General features: G+C 35.3%; 1 protein-coding gene across 1 annotated transcript; it reads left to right on the top strand.

Annotated features, from left to right (window-relative positions):
- Positions 1–1,093: 1,093 nt before the first annotated feature.
- BDCG_00640 (RING finger protein) lies at positions 1,094–3,961 on the top strand. Its single transcript, XM_045416148.1, has 2 exons — positions 1,094–1,639; positions 1,794–3,961. The coding sequence occupies exon 2, from the start codon at positions 1,956–1,958 to the stop codon at positions 3,426–3,428; it is 1,473 nt and encodes a 490-aa protein (XP_045271945.1). The 5' UTR covers positions 1,094–1,639; positions 1,794–1,955; the 3' UTR covers positions 3,429–3,961.
- Positions 3,962–17,077: the final 13,116 nt, after the last annotated feature.

Raw genomic sequence — 17,077 nt, 5'->3', positions numbered from 1 at the left:
ATGACGCGCAAAAGGCGACCAGGTCGATTGTTGGGATAAAATATTTCTTCAAGTCATAGGCTGACAAAATTATTCTGTGCAAACAGATGGCCGTTACATTGGCACAAGGAAAAGGGAACTGGAATCAGTATAAGCAGAGGACAGCAGATTGATTGCCCTCTGGAGTCCCCTTATCCAGCTGATATGTCGTTGACCGGATTGAACATGATTTAGGAGGTGCCAACACTAGCTTTAGTCAATATTAGTTAAGAGTCACAGCCTCACAGAGGCCCACTGAACGGCCCTACCCCACAATCAAGAACGTTTCTTGCTGATATGGCCGAGCAGCTCACCTCAACAGCTCGCGAGCCATTGAGGGTGTGTATCAAATTATTTTCACTGGAGAACTAGTGTCGCTGCCCCAGAATTTGGTGGTAAGGGAATTGGTTTTCCACAGGCTCTTAATGTCTGTTCGAAGATGTCTCTCGTTCTCTCTCTGTGTGTGTTGCCCCTCTCAATGGAGCAAAAAAAGTTGAATTGATTTATTAGATTATCTCCTTCTAATGTGCGCACATAGATGTTATCATGAGGAGCACTACAATTTACAACAAGAATGTAAGGAAGAAGGTTTGGGGATATTTGAGAGAACATGTACTGTACATACTGGAAGAGAAAACCCATGACAGTATTCATCCAAACCCCCTCAAACTATAACTATGATATAGCTCATGAAAGTCAATCTCTCCAAGGTCTTCATTAGTTCTTGTACTGTACAGTAAGTACTGTACTGTGTATCACATAGATCAACAAGTGAGCTACATTAGAAGGCTAAGTCAGTAAGTATTCATATGAATGATGAGGAGTCTCTTGTGAGCGTGATAGGAATTTACGAACCTGAAGACTACATGGCTGAAGAGAGACAATTAATAATATTAACATGCTGCTCTTTATGTTCACAACTCCTTGATTTGATGCCTCAGCAAAGATGTAAGTCGTCGTACAAACGGGGCTGATAATGCATGCGTGGCTGGTGAGTGCATGCGCCACATCCTCAGGCAATAACCCTTGTCTGTGGCAGTGTGGCTTATGAAGCTCCAAAAGCCGGAGGCTATTTCTCAAATGCGCTCCACGATCTATTTACGGATTATTCTGTATAATGCTGCCAGCTGCTGGAATTTTATGGGAAACTCTTTAGCAGGGAGAGCCAATCATGTAACTAACTGACTCCTCAGTGACTCACAGTGGCCCTGATGGATGACCAAGAGGTTTGCTGCTTATGTCTTGGCAGCTAGGGCTGTTCCGCTCCGCGACAATATGCAAGCGTCCAGGCGACGGTATCGTGGCACGCTCGATTGTTAACTTGCTAAGCTGCCTGTTGCTCCTTGCACTAGGTGCCTGATATCTGATGGAGCCGCGGGTTTTCCTCAGCTGTGGTTTGTCCAGTTGGCTCGCCTCTGAGTCAATTGCGACTTGCTGCCTGCGAACTAGAGTAAAACTCAACGGCAGGTTCTATTTCGCTCGCTGGAAAAACTAACCATGTCATCATGTCAATGTTGTTGATAGGTGAAATAAATATCAGCCACTCTCCCGTATCCATTTCGACCCCTTTGGCTCCTAACTTTTCTCCCCTTGGCTGGATTTCTCTCATACTCCTCAGCAGGTAAGAGCCTAAGCTTTGTCAAAATATCCCTCTGCGAGTCGTTCCACTTGCGACTCGGTCACATAAAATATATACTTTCCTTCTCCCCTTCTTTTTCTTCTTTAGTTAGAGTAATATTGCAGCCTCAGTCATGGGCTGTTCTAATTCCACCCAGGCGGGCGAGGAGCCCGACGCCGAACGAACCGTTATCAAATCTCTGGATCACTATCAAATCGGCACGCCCTCAACAAACTCCACCCTTCTATTACCGGATGTCCTAACTCTCGAAACGACTACACAAGCGGGACCTCCCCTAGCGAAGGATTCAGCATTGGACATGGAATTTTCCCTAGACGTATTTGCTGAGAACGAACGGGAATTCGATGTTACAATGCTAGAAATAGCAAGCGAAATATTCACAGAGCTATATGGAAACCCAGATTTTGCTCCCGGCATTTTTGCGGAGGAGGAAAAGGAGTTCGATCTTGCGATGATGGACATAGCTGACGAAATATTCACGGAGCAATATGGAAACCAAGAGATTCCTGCAGCAGTCGATACCCCAGTAATCATTCCCGAGGTGAAGGTGAAAATTGAGGATTGCTCCGTTTGTTACCATCCTGTTTCCGAGACAGCCCTGTCTTCCCCGTGCAAATCATGTACTACTCGTACCTGCACAGTTTGCATTCGGAAAATGTTTATCTCAGCTTGCAGCGACGAGTCTTGTATGCCGCCACGTTGTTGCGGCCCTCTAAATATCGGTGCCGCTGTCTCGGTTCTTACTCCAGACGAATTAGAGATGTTCAAAAGCAAACATGAGGAATGGGCGACCGCCAACCGTGTCTATTGCCCTGTCCCTATATGTTCTGCGTTTATTCCCTACAGGCTTTTTCCTCCCGATTACCGCCCTACTTCTACTTTTCCAAAGCCGAAAGCGAAAAGGGACGTCCCAGTGCCTCCCGGCCCAACACAACTGCAAACCCCACCTCCAACACCCCCAACCTCGACTTCACTGCCACCTCCGGAGCCCGCCTCAATCCCGTGCCCTGGCTGTTCCATTGAGATATGCTGCAAGTGCAAACAGCTTGCGCACCAAGGCGCGCTGTGTCCTGAAGGTGCAGGCGAGCTGGATCCAGAACTAGCCGCGCTCTTGAAGAAATGGAAAATCAGAAGATGTCCCAAATGCCGTGGAGCAGTACGATTAATGTATGGCTGCAGCCATATGGCTTGTAGATGCGGTGATCAATGGTGCTGGCACTGTAGACAACCTATTGAAGTGTGTCAGGCATATGGCTGCCCCGGCGAGAGTTCTGACGAAGAGGGCGATTCGTACGATTCTGATTTGGGCGAAAGCGACAACGACAACGAGAATGAAACTGGAAATGATGAAAGGAACAATCAAATTCATCCAGAAGACCGAGACCTAGACAGCGGCACTAGAGAACGTTGGGAAGATGGAGAATTTTTCTTCGGCGAAGAGCCCGTTCCTCAAAATTTTGACCCTTTTGACTGCTATCACACCTGGATGAAAGCCACCACTGAAGATGTAAACCGGAGCCTGGATTTTGCTTGTGAGAAATGCTGGCGTCATATCTCTCCCAGGCCATTTACATATCCCGAAGTGGTAGAACTATTGGAGCATGGATTCATCCCCGAAAAGTCGGTCGCAGATGGTGGAAACCAGGAGAAGCTTAGCCTGAGGCTGTTTATGTGCGCTCGATGTTCCATAATGCTTTGTGATGATTGCCGGGACGAGGACACAGCGATAAAAGTTGCTGGGAAGACGTGGGAATGGGCCAAAGTAACATGAATTACTCAATCTGGCGTTGATGCTATCACGACAATTTTGGCGTTTTTGATACGGTGGCTATGCAAACATTTCTGTTCTCCTTTTTCGTGGATTTTTCTAACATTTCGCGGAGGAGCGTTTTATTTTTCTATTTTTTTATTTCTTTTATTTTTTATTTACTTTTTGGCAATCTCCGTCGCGTTTTCTTACTCTACTTGTTCCATCCTTGGTCCCTTTCTTGTTGAACTTCGCTATGACGAGTATCTTGTGTACTCACTCCGCTTAAACCCTCTCTCTTCAACCCATCCTTTCTACCTTCCTTTTCACCTTTTTCTTCATATTCTGTCCAGTGGATTTGCCACTGGGGACAACTATATATCTGACATTTATATTCTGGCATTTTTACATACCACCGTCAACCGTACATAGAGAGGTGCAGTGGATTTCAATGATATAACTGGAAATCACAGGCCAAATGCTTTATTGATCAAATGCTTTTCCTCAACCAATATCTAAATGAACAATAAGTTGATGCTGTTGAACTAGGCAGGTTAAATATCTGAGCCGCCAAAGGGGGCAAGCTGGTGGGTACTTATCTCAGCGGGCTCAGACCTCTGGCTCGGTTTGAACAGGTTGCAGACTAATGTTAGGACTTGGTTACATGGATATCGGGGTGGCAGCAGCTTCATATTAGGATGTAATATTACTGATTCTTGAAGAAGGGAACTAGATAGTAGAGAAGCAGGAAATGAGTATAAGATGCTGCGGCTTCTGTGGGTCACATGATGTGTATGTAAGCATGCCCTAAGCTCTAGGCCTCACACTCTGCCTCCTCACCTCTCTCATCCCTCCCCCAGAGTGGTGAGGTTATTATATTATACATGTGACATAGATAGTAAGATATACAGACAATTAGATAATTAGAGTATACAGTGATAAAAAAAAAAGAAAAGCTTAAAGAGTGAAATTAGTAGAACACACTCTGCTCTATTCTGAGATTCTAGTGAAATGCACCCTGCTCTAGAGTTTATATGAAGTAGCAGATGCTCTCAGCCCTACTTTTGAAACTTATAGTGAGATGTGCTCTGCCCTACTTCTTAGTAAGATGCACTCTGCACTACTTCTTAGTGAGACATGCTCTGCTCTATGAGAAATGAAGAGACTTATTATAGATTGTTCTTCTGATAGCAGTTAACACTGTGATACTATGTCTGAAAAGAGTCAAGTATGTCAGTATATATAGAGTCTATTTATAAGACATCTGATACTGAGTTTGTTACTGATGATTGTTAAGATCTTATTAAGTAGTAAGTGTAGAAGATATTAAGATATAACTGAGTATTAGAGAGATAGTCATGATCTACTTATTTATTAAATTAAGAATCATAACTTACTCAATATACTAGGTATTTGATTCAGTTCTCTCAGATGAGTTTAATATTAAGTATCTCTTAAATATTGTTATCATTATTCAGATCAGAATGTAGAATCTCTGAGAAGATATACTGATTATTGAGAGTGAATAAGCACTGTGATTTCAGAAGTGAGACATGAAATATATCATATATATAGTAGAAAGATGATAGATTGAGTTAATATATCTATATACTGATGCAGATGTGCACAGTGAAGAGTTTAAGAAACTTGTGATCTAGCTTATAGTTAAAATAATATATTTTTATATTCTTTATATTCAGAAAAACAAGATTATCTATCTGAAACTTACAGAGCTTGTTATGAATGTAATACTGTATAAGATTCTGAGAGTGAAGAAGATAATTATAAGTCTCTTACTGAGTATCTTTGATAAGAACTGTATAATATTTCACAGCAGTATTATCTAATTCTGAGAGAGAGAAGTTAGATATGATAAGAGATATAAAGTGATATTCTAGATTTATGAAAAATGAGATGAGATTATGAGCAGAATATACTGAATTACTGTAAGTAAATTCAGCTAAGATAAGAAGATCTACTCAGTTATTCTGTAAGTAGATAATATATAAATATAGATATACTTTCAGTTCATAATTTTATCTTTCTATCTGATTATTAGTCTGTGCATGATAGATAGTGAAGAGACAATAATTAGTATTAAGAAGATTGATAAGAAAGTGCCAGAATTCTGAGATGAAAAGATAATTATAATCTGAGATCAAGACTGCTGACATTTCATAGAGATAGATAACATTATTAATAAATAACTGTATAAACATCTCTGAGAGAAGATCTGCTGTAATGAAGATGTAATGAGAGTATTTGAATCTTTTGTATATAATTATCAGAACTGTGTTAAATGTAGTATCTGTGACTGAGCAGATGAACTTAAGTAGATCTACTATAAAGTTAAGAGTGATTGTATATTAATTGATATCTGAGATAAGAATGAGTGTGAGCTCTCTGTATACTTAGTGAATAATAGACTTGAATCATCTGCATATTTCACAGCTGTGTATATAGTTATTCACATCACACTGTATAATAGATTATCAGAATTAACAGTTTATCAATGCATAGATTCAGTGAAATCTGAAGTATTCTATGATAAGAGAGTTATAAAAGTTCTGTAGAATAAGAACTTGAGTAAGTGTATAATCTGAGACAAAGATTCTGTCTTTATAAAAGAGTAGATTATTCTCTATAACTCAATTTTTCAGATTATTATAATCTATCAGAGATATAAGTGATTTAAGATTTTCAGAGAAATTATCACAGATTATCTGCAGTAGTAACTCTGTAATATAATCTTCAGTGTGTGATTGTGTCTGAGTGTAAGCAGAGATAATTGAGATCAGCTCTACTATTTATACTACTATAAGAGCACTGAGATAGACATTGTAGAGATAATTCTGAGATTTATTAAGAAATTTATAAAATATATTGATGAGTTCTGTAAGATTATCTGAGTGTGATTAATAATCTGAGTATCAGCTGAGTGCATCTGCTGAGTTACTGTAATCTTTCTTATACTTTATACTGATATCAAGCTCACTTAGATGTTAAGCTTATCTTACTTAACAGCAGCTCAGAACCTTGATTATGAGAAAGAGTAGAAGATTATTATAATCACTGTATATAACTATATTATAATAATTACTTCTGATAAAATAACTTCAATACTTGATTAACTCTATTATTACTAATATTTCTTAATCATAGATTTCATAGTTATACTCAGCACTTATTATTTTTCAGCTATAGAATGTGACTGAGTGTAAGTAATCATTGAGATCTTTCTGTATGAGAATTTCACTTATAATATATTCACTGATATTATAGAAAATAACTATACTAAGCTTATCTAAGTAGAATATAAGCAGAGAGACTTTGATGAAGATCTCTTTCAGTAAGAGAAAGCTAAAGTTCTCAGACTCTGTTCATTAAAAGATTTTATTAGTCCTGAGAAGACTAGTTATTAACAGAGCTATCTTGCTATAGTAGTATATGAAGTAATAATAGAAGTTATAAAAGCTCAGAAATTCATAAATATCTCTGATTAACTTGAGAATGAGTCATACTACTATTATCTTAATATGTTTGAAATTCATGTAAGTGCTGTGATGTTCAATTATATAGTCTACAAAGTCTATTTCTTCTTGAAGAAAATGATATTTAAAGAGATTGTATATTAGATGAGCTTCTCTGAATTTTTACAGTATCTGTTTAATATATTGTTAATAAGCATCTGAGTTATAATCTTTAATGTATATTATAATATCATCTATGTAGACTACTGTAAAATTATTGATGTATAAGAGCAGTGCTGTCTGAATATATTACTGAAAATGACTGAATGAATTACAGAGATCAAAGAATACTACTAGATATTTATAGTTATTATATTATGTCTTAAAGACTATAAGATGTTTATACTTCTCTGCAATTCATAGAAGATAAAATACATGAACTAAATCTAGTTTTATAACTCAATGTATTTCAGTGAAGTGTTCAAGAAGCTCTGATATAAGAAGTATTATATATTGATTTTTAACTGTAATAGCATTTAAATTTCAGTAATTTATATAAAATTATTTGATTTCATCTTTCTTCTATATGAAGAGTACTGAGGAGATATATACTGACTTACTTAAGTATATAAACTCACACTCAAGATTTTCTTTAATATATTTTTTTAGAAGTTGTAGTTCTGATTAACTTATATTATAGAGCAGGCTCTTCTTCAGAGACTTATTATCTATAAGAGTAATCTTCATATCTGTCTCTGAGTGTGAAGCTAGAGTATTGACTATGAGTAAGTAAAAGATATTCTTGAAGTCATCTAGCTCTGAAGATAGATGTATAATAGAGATATTCTAACTGATTTGTAATTATACAATGACAGAAATAACATTATTGATAAAAGTAAGATTCTTTAACTTTTATAAGAGATGATCACTATTAAGCTATCTCATGTGAAATCTGTTAAAGAGACAATCAGAATCTCAGTATATATCTGAATTAGTATGTTACAGTCAGAGTATTCTCAGTATCAGAGACTGTGATATTGATATTGAGATAAAGTAGTATTTCATTAATTAACTATCAGAGTTTAGTAAGATTATCTTGTAGATATAAAGATGAGTTGAATATTTTCAGTCTTAAAAATCTTTTAAGAGAATATATAATATAAGAACTTTTATAACATTCAGAGCTTCAGTAACTGTGAAAGTGATAATATTAAACTCTACTTCTGAGTCTATTATAGCTGAGAGAGTGAGTATATCAGTATCTTGAAAAAGCTGAGTAATGTTGTTCAGAGCAGATGTGATTTGTAATATAGAGATATTATATTATATAATCTGTATAAAGAGAGTATAATTATTAATAAACTATGTAAATAAGTTAATTGAGAGTGTTTATTTATATATAATCATCTCTAATAATATACTGATTTATTTTTTGATTTTAAGAAGATTAAGTGAGTGTAGAGTGAGATAGTGTATGAGAGTATTTTTTCATCATCAGAGACTGTATTAAGTAGTGAGATGCTCTGATGTACAGATGTTATAACTACTGATACCAGGTAGATATAGCAGTTATTAACTGCCCCGGTGGCCGAATGGTTAATGCGGCCACCTGGTAACGCCTTGGCTTGGGAAACCAAGGCGCGTGGGTTCGAAACCCGCAGGGAATACATTAAATCCGGAACTCAAGCACCTCAGGTTTCTAATAAATACAGAGGTGTACAAATCACTTCAATGAATCGCTCTATGTTTCTGGGCTGGGAAGTTATTATCGCATGTATCTAATTGTCACTCCTTTGTATTTTCCTATGTTCTTGTTATCTTGGCATGGTCTCAACACCTGTATTTCCTCCTGTATAATCAACACTTGACCTGTATTTAACATCACGCAAGGACTCATCATAAGCTCCGCTTGCATATGAGTATAATGAAAGTGTGATTCAAAGGTTGCTTAAGCCAGCGTACGATTACAGGCGTACGCCGGCTTCTTATATATTGAATCTCGTACGCTAAATTAATTAGTGGCCGCTAGGGCCCCCTTTACATTCGTACACTAGTAGTTCGGAAGCGGCCGCGTTATTATTCAATAGTTATACATTCTTCCGAACCACATCCTCTCTCACCAGATTCAGTCACGCTCACATGACCATGTCATACACTCTAGCTTCATGCAGATTAGCTCACTACTAGTGTTTCACAATCATGTGACCTATTCCTGATTCAGCTAGCATTCTGTGTACACTCTTACAAAGAAACTTTCACTATATTATATTACTCATTCACTAACTTTTCTCATTCTTTAATTATTATCTTTATCATCATTATTATTGAATACTATTATCTCATTCAAGATTTCTACTTCTTCTTCTATTCAATTCTTTTCATCTATTCTTCTATTATATTATATGTGTTTCTGACAATGACTCTCTATTCTTATAACAAGTATCATCATAGTACTTATATCAGGCAGTTTGTTAGCAGTAAGTGTAACACATTATGAAATGTGATCAGAACTTGTTTATCTTTTAATAATTATCAGAATGTACTATTATAAATAATAATATATCTTCTTTATCTTCTTATATACTTTTAATCATTTTCTTCTTAGTAAGTTTCTGATTATGTTTTCTGACATAATTTTATATGAACACAGATACTGATGTTTGTTTTTATTTGTATAGAATCTTCATATATTAACAGATTCATGTTTACTAATAATAGTGAACTTAATATTGAATCATTGATCAAGAATCTGAAGAATATAATAATGAAGAAATTGTTTATATTATATATAATCAAGTCTTCAGTGTTCTCTTCTATCTCTTCTATTACTTTTTTTTCTGCTGCTTCTTCTCAATCTTCTACACTTATCTCTGTGTCTGATTCTCCTGCTTCTGCTATCTCTGTTCTCATAATCTCTACTTCTGCTACTTCTGGTTTTACTGTCTCTGTCTTTCTTACTAGCTCTTCTCATTTCAAGAAGATATTGCATAGACTTGATAAATCATGTTTCTCAGTGTGTACACTTCTGCTCTTCTTACTAATCTCTAGAATAATTTATTATATAAAGACTGTGTACAACATGACTATCTGAAGCTCAGTTATGAACACTGATTATTATGTTTATTTTAAATATTTGTGATAAGATAATTATTTATTTATATCAGAGAATCATCTCTCTTCTTAACAGTGTTAAAATTATAAGTCTTTTTCTTTTTCATCTTTTCTTTCTGATACTGATTTTTCTATTCTTAGAGAAAATTATTATGAGTTTTACTGTGTATAAAGTCATAATATTCACAGATATTAAGAAACTTTTTATAACTGTAAAGTTCAACATTACAGAGATATCTGCTCTAATGAATTTCTTCAGAATAATAGATCTATATCAGTCTATTCTCTGATATCTATTATCTGACTTCATAGTGCAGATAAAAGATAGTCATGTTTTCAGAAACAGAAATATGAATATTATACTCTTTTACACCTGCAGGTATGAGGCTTGTACATCTTGTCTGAGATATTATTATGAAAATAAGCTGTTTGCATACTGTATTCTGCTTTCTACATTTCTCTATGTCTCTCTCTCTCTTTCTGAGAAGTCTCATGTGTGTTGTAATTATGTATACAACTCTAAGACTAGTAGATATTTATTCAATAACTGTTCTTATCTCTGATTTTGCAATTTTCATATGCTAACAATAATTCTTAGTTACTCTGACATCAGAGATTATTCTAATTGAAGATGATAACACTGTCAAGACTACTCTCTCTTATCTTCAAGTTTCTTTCATTACTTTCTCTCTCTTCTCTGTGAGAAAGATTGTATGCACACTAAGTTATAAGCATTCAGCTCTGAGTGACTCTTGCTGTTATTTATCTAATTCTGTATCTTCTTCTTCTTCTATTTCTTCTGCTTCTATTCTTTCTGCTCTGACTTCTGATTCTGTGAGTCTCACACTCTTCTTCAATTTCTCTACATGTACGTGTACGCATTTCTATATTAGTATTTCAGTTAATCTTGTGATAAATGACATTAATGTTGTATGCAGAGTGATAAAGAAATTGAAGACATATACAGTGTTGTTATAAGAGTGGCTTACAGCTCTTGAATCTCTTACAGATCTTGAGTTTTGAGATTTTCTTTATTTTTTGATGTTTTTCAGATGATGTGATGTTGGAAATAGATTAAACATATGATATATGAAAATGAATGAGATGTATATAATAACATTTGTCTTTTATAACTGATTCTTACAGTTAATAATCAATTCATTATTTCTTTTCTTATGCTTTTTCTTTATCTACTAGTCACTACTCTTACACAACCTCTATATAATACAGTATTCAGTGACTAGATTCAGCAGCTTTCAACTTTTTATGATTCTGTCTTATATATTATACTATCTCTCTTCACCTGCTCAGATTACTACAGTGAACAGCTTATCAAAACTAATCTCATCTGATCTCTGAGCATTCTCAGAGATTGAGATGACTTGATTTCATGTGTCTGCAGATATTTCAGATAGTTCATTCTCTGTAATCTTCATAATTAAACTAATATAAACAGTTAAATTTAACTCTGAATTTCTTTTTCTTCTGTAATCTGACTCATGTGTAAGTCTGCTGCTTTGAGACTGCTCTTTACTATGTTGCATCTGCTATCTGCAGTGTGTTATTATATAATCAGCTACAGTCTCATCACTTATTAAAGTGTGATATTCACCTGATTTCTTCATTTCTTCTCATTCTTTTCTTATAATTGTGAAAAGATCAGAATAAGTGAGATCATCTGATTTATAAGTATTTATGATTTCTCTTACTTCATGAGACTTTTTAATTATAAGTCTCTTCTTTTTCAACACTGATGATAGTACTGTAGATAATTATAATCTACTCAGATCTTATATCTTTGCTTTTATAAGTTATAAACTATTAATTAAGTTGTATAAGACTCATCTGTAAGAATAAGTACTCGCAGGCGATTATTCGGGTGTTTGCAGCTTGGCGTGATATGTACTGTCAACTACTAGAAGTGTTCGCGGTAGAAAGATAAATGTAGAGATCAAATGTATAATAGCATTCAAGCTGAGTTGTGAATAGTATTCATGAACTTCAGTCTATATAGTTGTGTGTAGCCAAGGGCTGCTAGCTCTATTGATTATGTAAGAGATAGGAATAGAGATAAAGAATCTGCAAGAAGTGGGATTTCTTACATACTCTCTTCTCTCTAAGGCTTCATTCATGAAGCCTTTCACTGAGTGACTTCATAGTCAGCTCAGCACTGCAGTGATACTCACTAAAAACTCTTTACATCTGTAAAAAACCTCAGTGAGGAAAAATTCCTTGTTATTATAAAGAGAAAAGAGTCTGTCACTCAGTTTCTTGTTTCATAAAATTCTTTATAATCTACAGATTCTTCTCTGACTATCATGCAGATTCATCTTATATCTTTTATATAGAAGAATTTCAGTTGACTCTTAATTATTTTCATAAGATTCTTGTGTGATCATTACACAGATTCATCTTGCAGATGAATCACTCTCTGTGAGATCACTCTCATTAAAGAGAAACATTTGTGAGTTGATCTTTCATTCATTCTCACAAATCATTGCTCTTTGACACTGTAGAATTGTGAGAAATTTTCCATTCTTTCATTAACTCTGTAGAATTGTAGAATCAAGATGTTCACAGTCTGCAATCACTCTTTGTAGTCATATAGAAAGATTCAGGCCTGTGATTCATAATCACTTTTATTTACTAGAGTGATCTGACTGTTCTGTGAGATCATTCACAGTGTAAGCAAATCTCTCTAGAGTAGTATAAATACCTCAGATCTGTCTGCAGAATCTCATCTTCTTTTCTCTTTTTCTGTAACAGCTTTCATTCTTACAAACTGTGAGTATCTTCATTCATCTGTGAAGTGATTTCACTCAGATGATAGAGAGAGAGTGTTTCTGATAATATCTGTGTATTGATTCAAGAACTTCTCAAGAATAAAAAATTTTTTCAATTTTAATATCTTCATAAACAATGTCTGATCATTACTGAGCTTCTTATAAGTGTCTCTATAACTTCTTCAGTCACTTTTTACTGGCTGGTGAAGCAGGGGCACTGCTGCTCATGACTGTGCCTTCATTCTTCTCAGTCTCATCACTGCACCTGATCTTCAGGCCAGTGACTCACTTCATCTCTTCTTCAGGCCAGCTTCTGACTTCAAGCAGCACAGTTCTTCTCTTTGCTGTAAGTCTTCTCATAAGTAATTCCTTACAGACTCTAGCTGACAGTTCTTGCAAAGCTTCTGGTGTTGTCAGTGTCTTCTGCGGCCCTGTGGGCCTATGATCACCTCTTCCCTGCCTGCACAATCTCTGACCAGATATATGTAAATATGCCTAGGTTCTCTGTCAATGATTCTCGCACCGCGGCGCATTTCTGCAATTCCATTGTCAATGAGAGATGAGTCTCTGGGTACCTGCAAAATCCAGGTAATCAAGGCAATGTGAATGTCATGAATTTGTGATAGAAGTTAATCTGAATAGATGAGCTCTCTCTCTGTGTTCTCATTGTTTCTGAGCTGAATACTTCAGCATAACTGAGAGAGCAGACACAGCTTCATAAGAGATATCTGATCACATATACAGATGATCAGTCTTCAAGACTCTGCTGCAACTGTGTATACTCTGATGTTCAGCTTCTCTGAAGTCTGTGCATTTCTGACAGTCTTCACATCAAATGTAACAATTGTCTGTATCACAGGCATGATGCTCTCTGCTTCTTTGAAGAAAGAAATTGATAGTTGTAAGAGAGTTGAGTATTACAGATGTTAATAATATAAGTGTGAGTTTTCTTTGTTTTTTCTTTGTTGATCTCTAAATTGTATTCACAGTTCTGTTTATTTTCTTGTTTTTTAGCTTTAATGAGAATATGTTTTCTTCTTCTCTTATATACACTGCAGACTGTTCATTTCAGTAGAAACTCATCATCTTATAGACTAGAATTCACAAATGACAGTGTTAATGTCTTTATCATAATCAGATTCTTAGTGAAGACTGTGTCATTCTGACTTATCAGAATTTGCAGTATAAAAGTCATGTCTCAGCTTCTGCAGATGTCTTATCTGTCTGAATGATTCTCAAGTGAACTCATTCATCTTATCAGAATATTCTTGTCACTGAACCTTGAATCAGAGCTCATGATCTCACTTCTCTAAGTCAATAATTTCTTTGATCTGATATTCTCTTTCACTCTCTAGTGCTTTACAGACAGAGTGATGAGTCACAGGATTCTCTTCTAAGAATTTCTTATATTCATGAAGTAAAGAGATATGAAAAACATTGTATATTTACAACTCAGATAACAGTTTCAATCTATAGAACTGTAAGCTAACTTTCTTCATAATCTTATAAGACTCTGTCTGCAAGAGATTCAGCTTCTTACTAGATCTCTATATAATGATGTTTTCTAGACTCAGTCAGACTCTATCATCTTTCTTAAAACTCTTTGTAATGTGCTTGAAGTTATAGTATCTCTTCTGATACTCTTGAGCCTTTCTCAAGAATTTGCAGACTTTCTCTCAGATCTTCTGAATTCTCTCAGTCTGTTCACAGACATCATCACACTCTATAGTATACTCTCATGAGTTTATCAAGATCATCTGCAGATGAGTTTCAGTGAGCATCTCAAAGAGAGTTTTATCTGTGCTGACATGCTTTGAGTTATTGTATATAAACTCTGTGAGTGATAATCAATGCACTCAGTTATTCTGATTGTAATTGACAAAGCACTGCAGATACTGTTTCAATATACTCATCAGATGTTCTATCTGATCATCTGTCTGTTGATGAAAAGTCATGCTTAGATCTCATGAGATCTTCAGTATAGTTATCAGATCAGATCAGAACTCTTCTGTGAAGATTGATTCTCTGTCTGAGACAATGTTCACAGGCAATTCATGCAATCAGATCACATTGTGAATAAAGATATGAGTCAAATTCTTTGACTTCAAGTTCTTGTGAGTGAGTATAAAGTGTGCTATCTTGATAAAGTAATTCACTATCATCAGCACACTGTCAAAGCAGGCATCATATATGTCCTTGCTTTCAGAGAGGCTCATAAGAGCATTCATTTCTAGCTGTTCTCAAGGTTTCTGCAGAATGAATAGAGAAGTAAGTTCTTCATATAATCTGAACTGTACTACTCATGAACTCTGATAAACAGTATAAGAATTCACTATCTTCTTCACAAATTCTCATATCTTCAGTCAGAAGTATTTTCTTACAAGCAGCTCATGAGTTCTAGTATCTGTAAAATAACCTGCTAGAGAAGAGTCATAATGCCTTTTAATGAGTTCTATATGTAGAAACTCATTTACAGGCATATAAATCCAGCCCTCTCTTTATAAGAGATTATTTAAGTCTCTTCAATTCTTTATTTCTGCAGAGTTGATCTCTGCTGTGAGCAGTTTCTGAATATGCTGAGCATATTCATTCTTCAGTTGCAGTTCAGACAATCTGAATAGAAGATCTTATGAAGACTTGTACTCTGTTTTCTCTTACATCAGGTCTTCTGTGATGCTTCTCAAAGCTCATAAATTCTTCAGATTATAGATACTCTCTTCAAGAATTCTCACAGAGATTCTCAGAGTGTTGACTCTCAGTGTCATAGAGAGTAGTTGTACAGACTTCTTCTCTCTCTTCTCTCTCTTCTCTTGCAGAGGATTGAGAGACTCTTCAGTCAATCTCTTTACAACACTCAGTCTGAGCATTCTGTGAAGCTTTTCTATCTTCTCTAGTCTCTCTGTATCTGTTGTCCTGGTCTTCTTAACATAGTCTGGTCTGTGAGAGAGTTCATTCACTGAGTTCTTAGTTTTCTTGATATATTCTATCTTGAATCAGAACTCACTCAGTCTCTGAGCTCAGTGAATCTGCTGCTGTGAGAGTTTCTTGATTGAAGTAAACTGTTGTAAGCTGTTATAATCAGTTCTAACAGTAATCACTGTTGTGAGATTCTCAAAGTAGTAACATCAGTGATGAAAGAATTTCACTATCATAAGAAGCTTCTGATTATAAATGTTATAGTTGATCTCTGTGAGTTGCATCTTCTGTGAGAAAAAGGTCACTGAAACCCAGTTCTCATTTAACTATAGTTGTAAGACTATTTCTGAAATTGTAAAGAAGAAGGCATCTGTCTTCAATCTGATTAAGAGTAAGAGATTAAAGTGAAACAGTATCACTGTGTCTGTGAATATCTATTTCAATCTTACAAAGACTCTGTAAGCTTCTGAGATAAGAAAGTTCTTACAGTTCTCTCTTCTCAATAATCTTTTCATTCTCTATTCACAGAATAACTTCTTCTTATTTTCACTCTTCAGTATGTCTGTAAGAGCCAAGAAGATTCTTGTGAATGCAAAGATAAATCATCTATAGAAATTCATAAAGCTCAGAAAGATCTGAATCTTATGAATACTAGTTGACTTCAGTCATGATAGAATAGTCTTAATTTATAAAGGTTTCATCTGAATATTATCTGTGATGATTATATATTCTAGGAAATTAATTCAGTGAGCACTGAAGTTGCACTTTGTAAGCTTAATATACAGTTCTGTCTCATCTAAGGCCTTCAACACACTTTGTACATGCTCAGTGTGTTCTTTCTTCTTCATAAAGTACATCATCACATTATTCAGATATATTATCATGAAGACATTCAGATATGCATGAAGTGTTTTATTAATGAAAGACTGAAATGCTGTGAGAGTATTAGTCAGATTAAAAGACATCACTAGATATTCAAACAATTTCAGTGCAGTTCTAAAGACAGTCTTTCATTCATTCTCAGACTGTATTTATAGCCATGTATATACATTGATCACATTCAGTTGTGTGAATATGACAGCTTCTGTGAGACAGTTAATCATATTCTTAATCAGAGACAGAGAATAGTGACTCTTTATTATCTTGAAGTTCAGATCACAGTAGTCTATACACAATCTGAGATCTTCATTCTTCTTCTTCATGAATATCACAGAGGCTCCCACAGAGGCCTGTGAAGATTGAATAAAGTCATTCTTCAGATTCTTCTTCACATAGGTCTGCAAGACCTCTGTCTCATAATGAAAGAGCTTATAGATTGATTCTCAGAAGGGTTTCTGCTCTTCTATCAAATCTATTATCAGATTCTTCTCACAGTGAGAAGAAAGCTCAGCTG

The sequence above is a fragment of the Blastomyces dermatitidis genome, assembly GCF_000003525.1.
Source record: "Blastomyces dermatitidis ER-3 genomic scaffold supercont1.1, whole genome shotgun sequence".
NCBI lineage: Eukaryota > Fungi > Ascomycota > Eurotiomycetes > Onygenales > Ajellomycetaceae > Blastomyces > Blastomyces dermatitidis.
The sequence above is the reverse complement of the archived record's forward strand: the minus strand, read 5'-3'. Positions and strand labels throughout refer to the sequence as shown.

Bases quoted from the DNA above. Each gene is read 5' to 3' on its own strand.
- BDCG_00640 (XM_045416148.1), top strand. From the start codon at position 1,956: ATGGAATTTTCCCTAGACGTATTTGCTGAGAACGAACGGGAATTCGAT.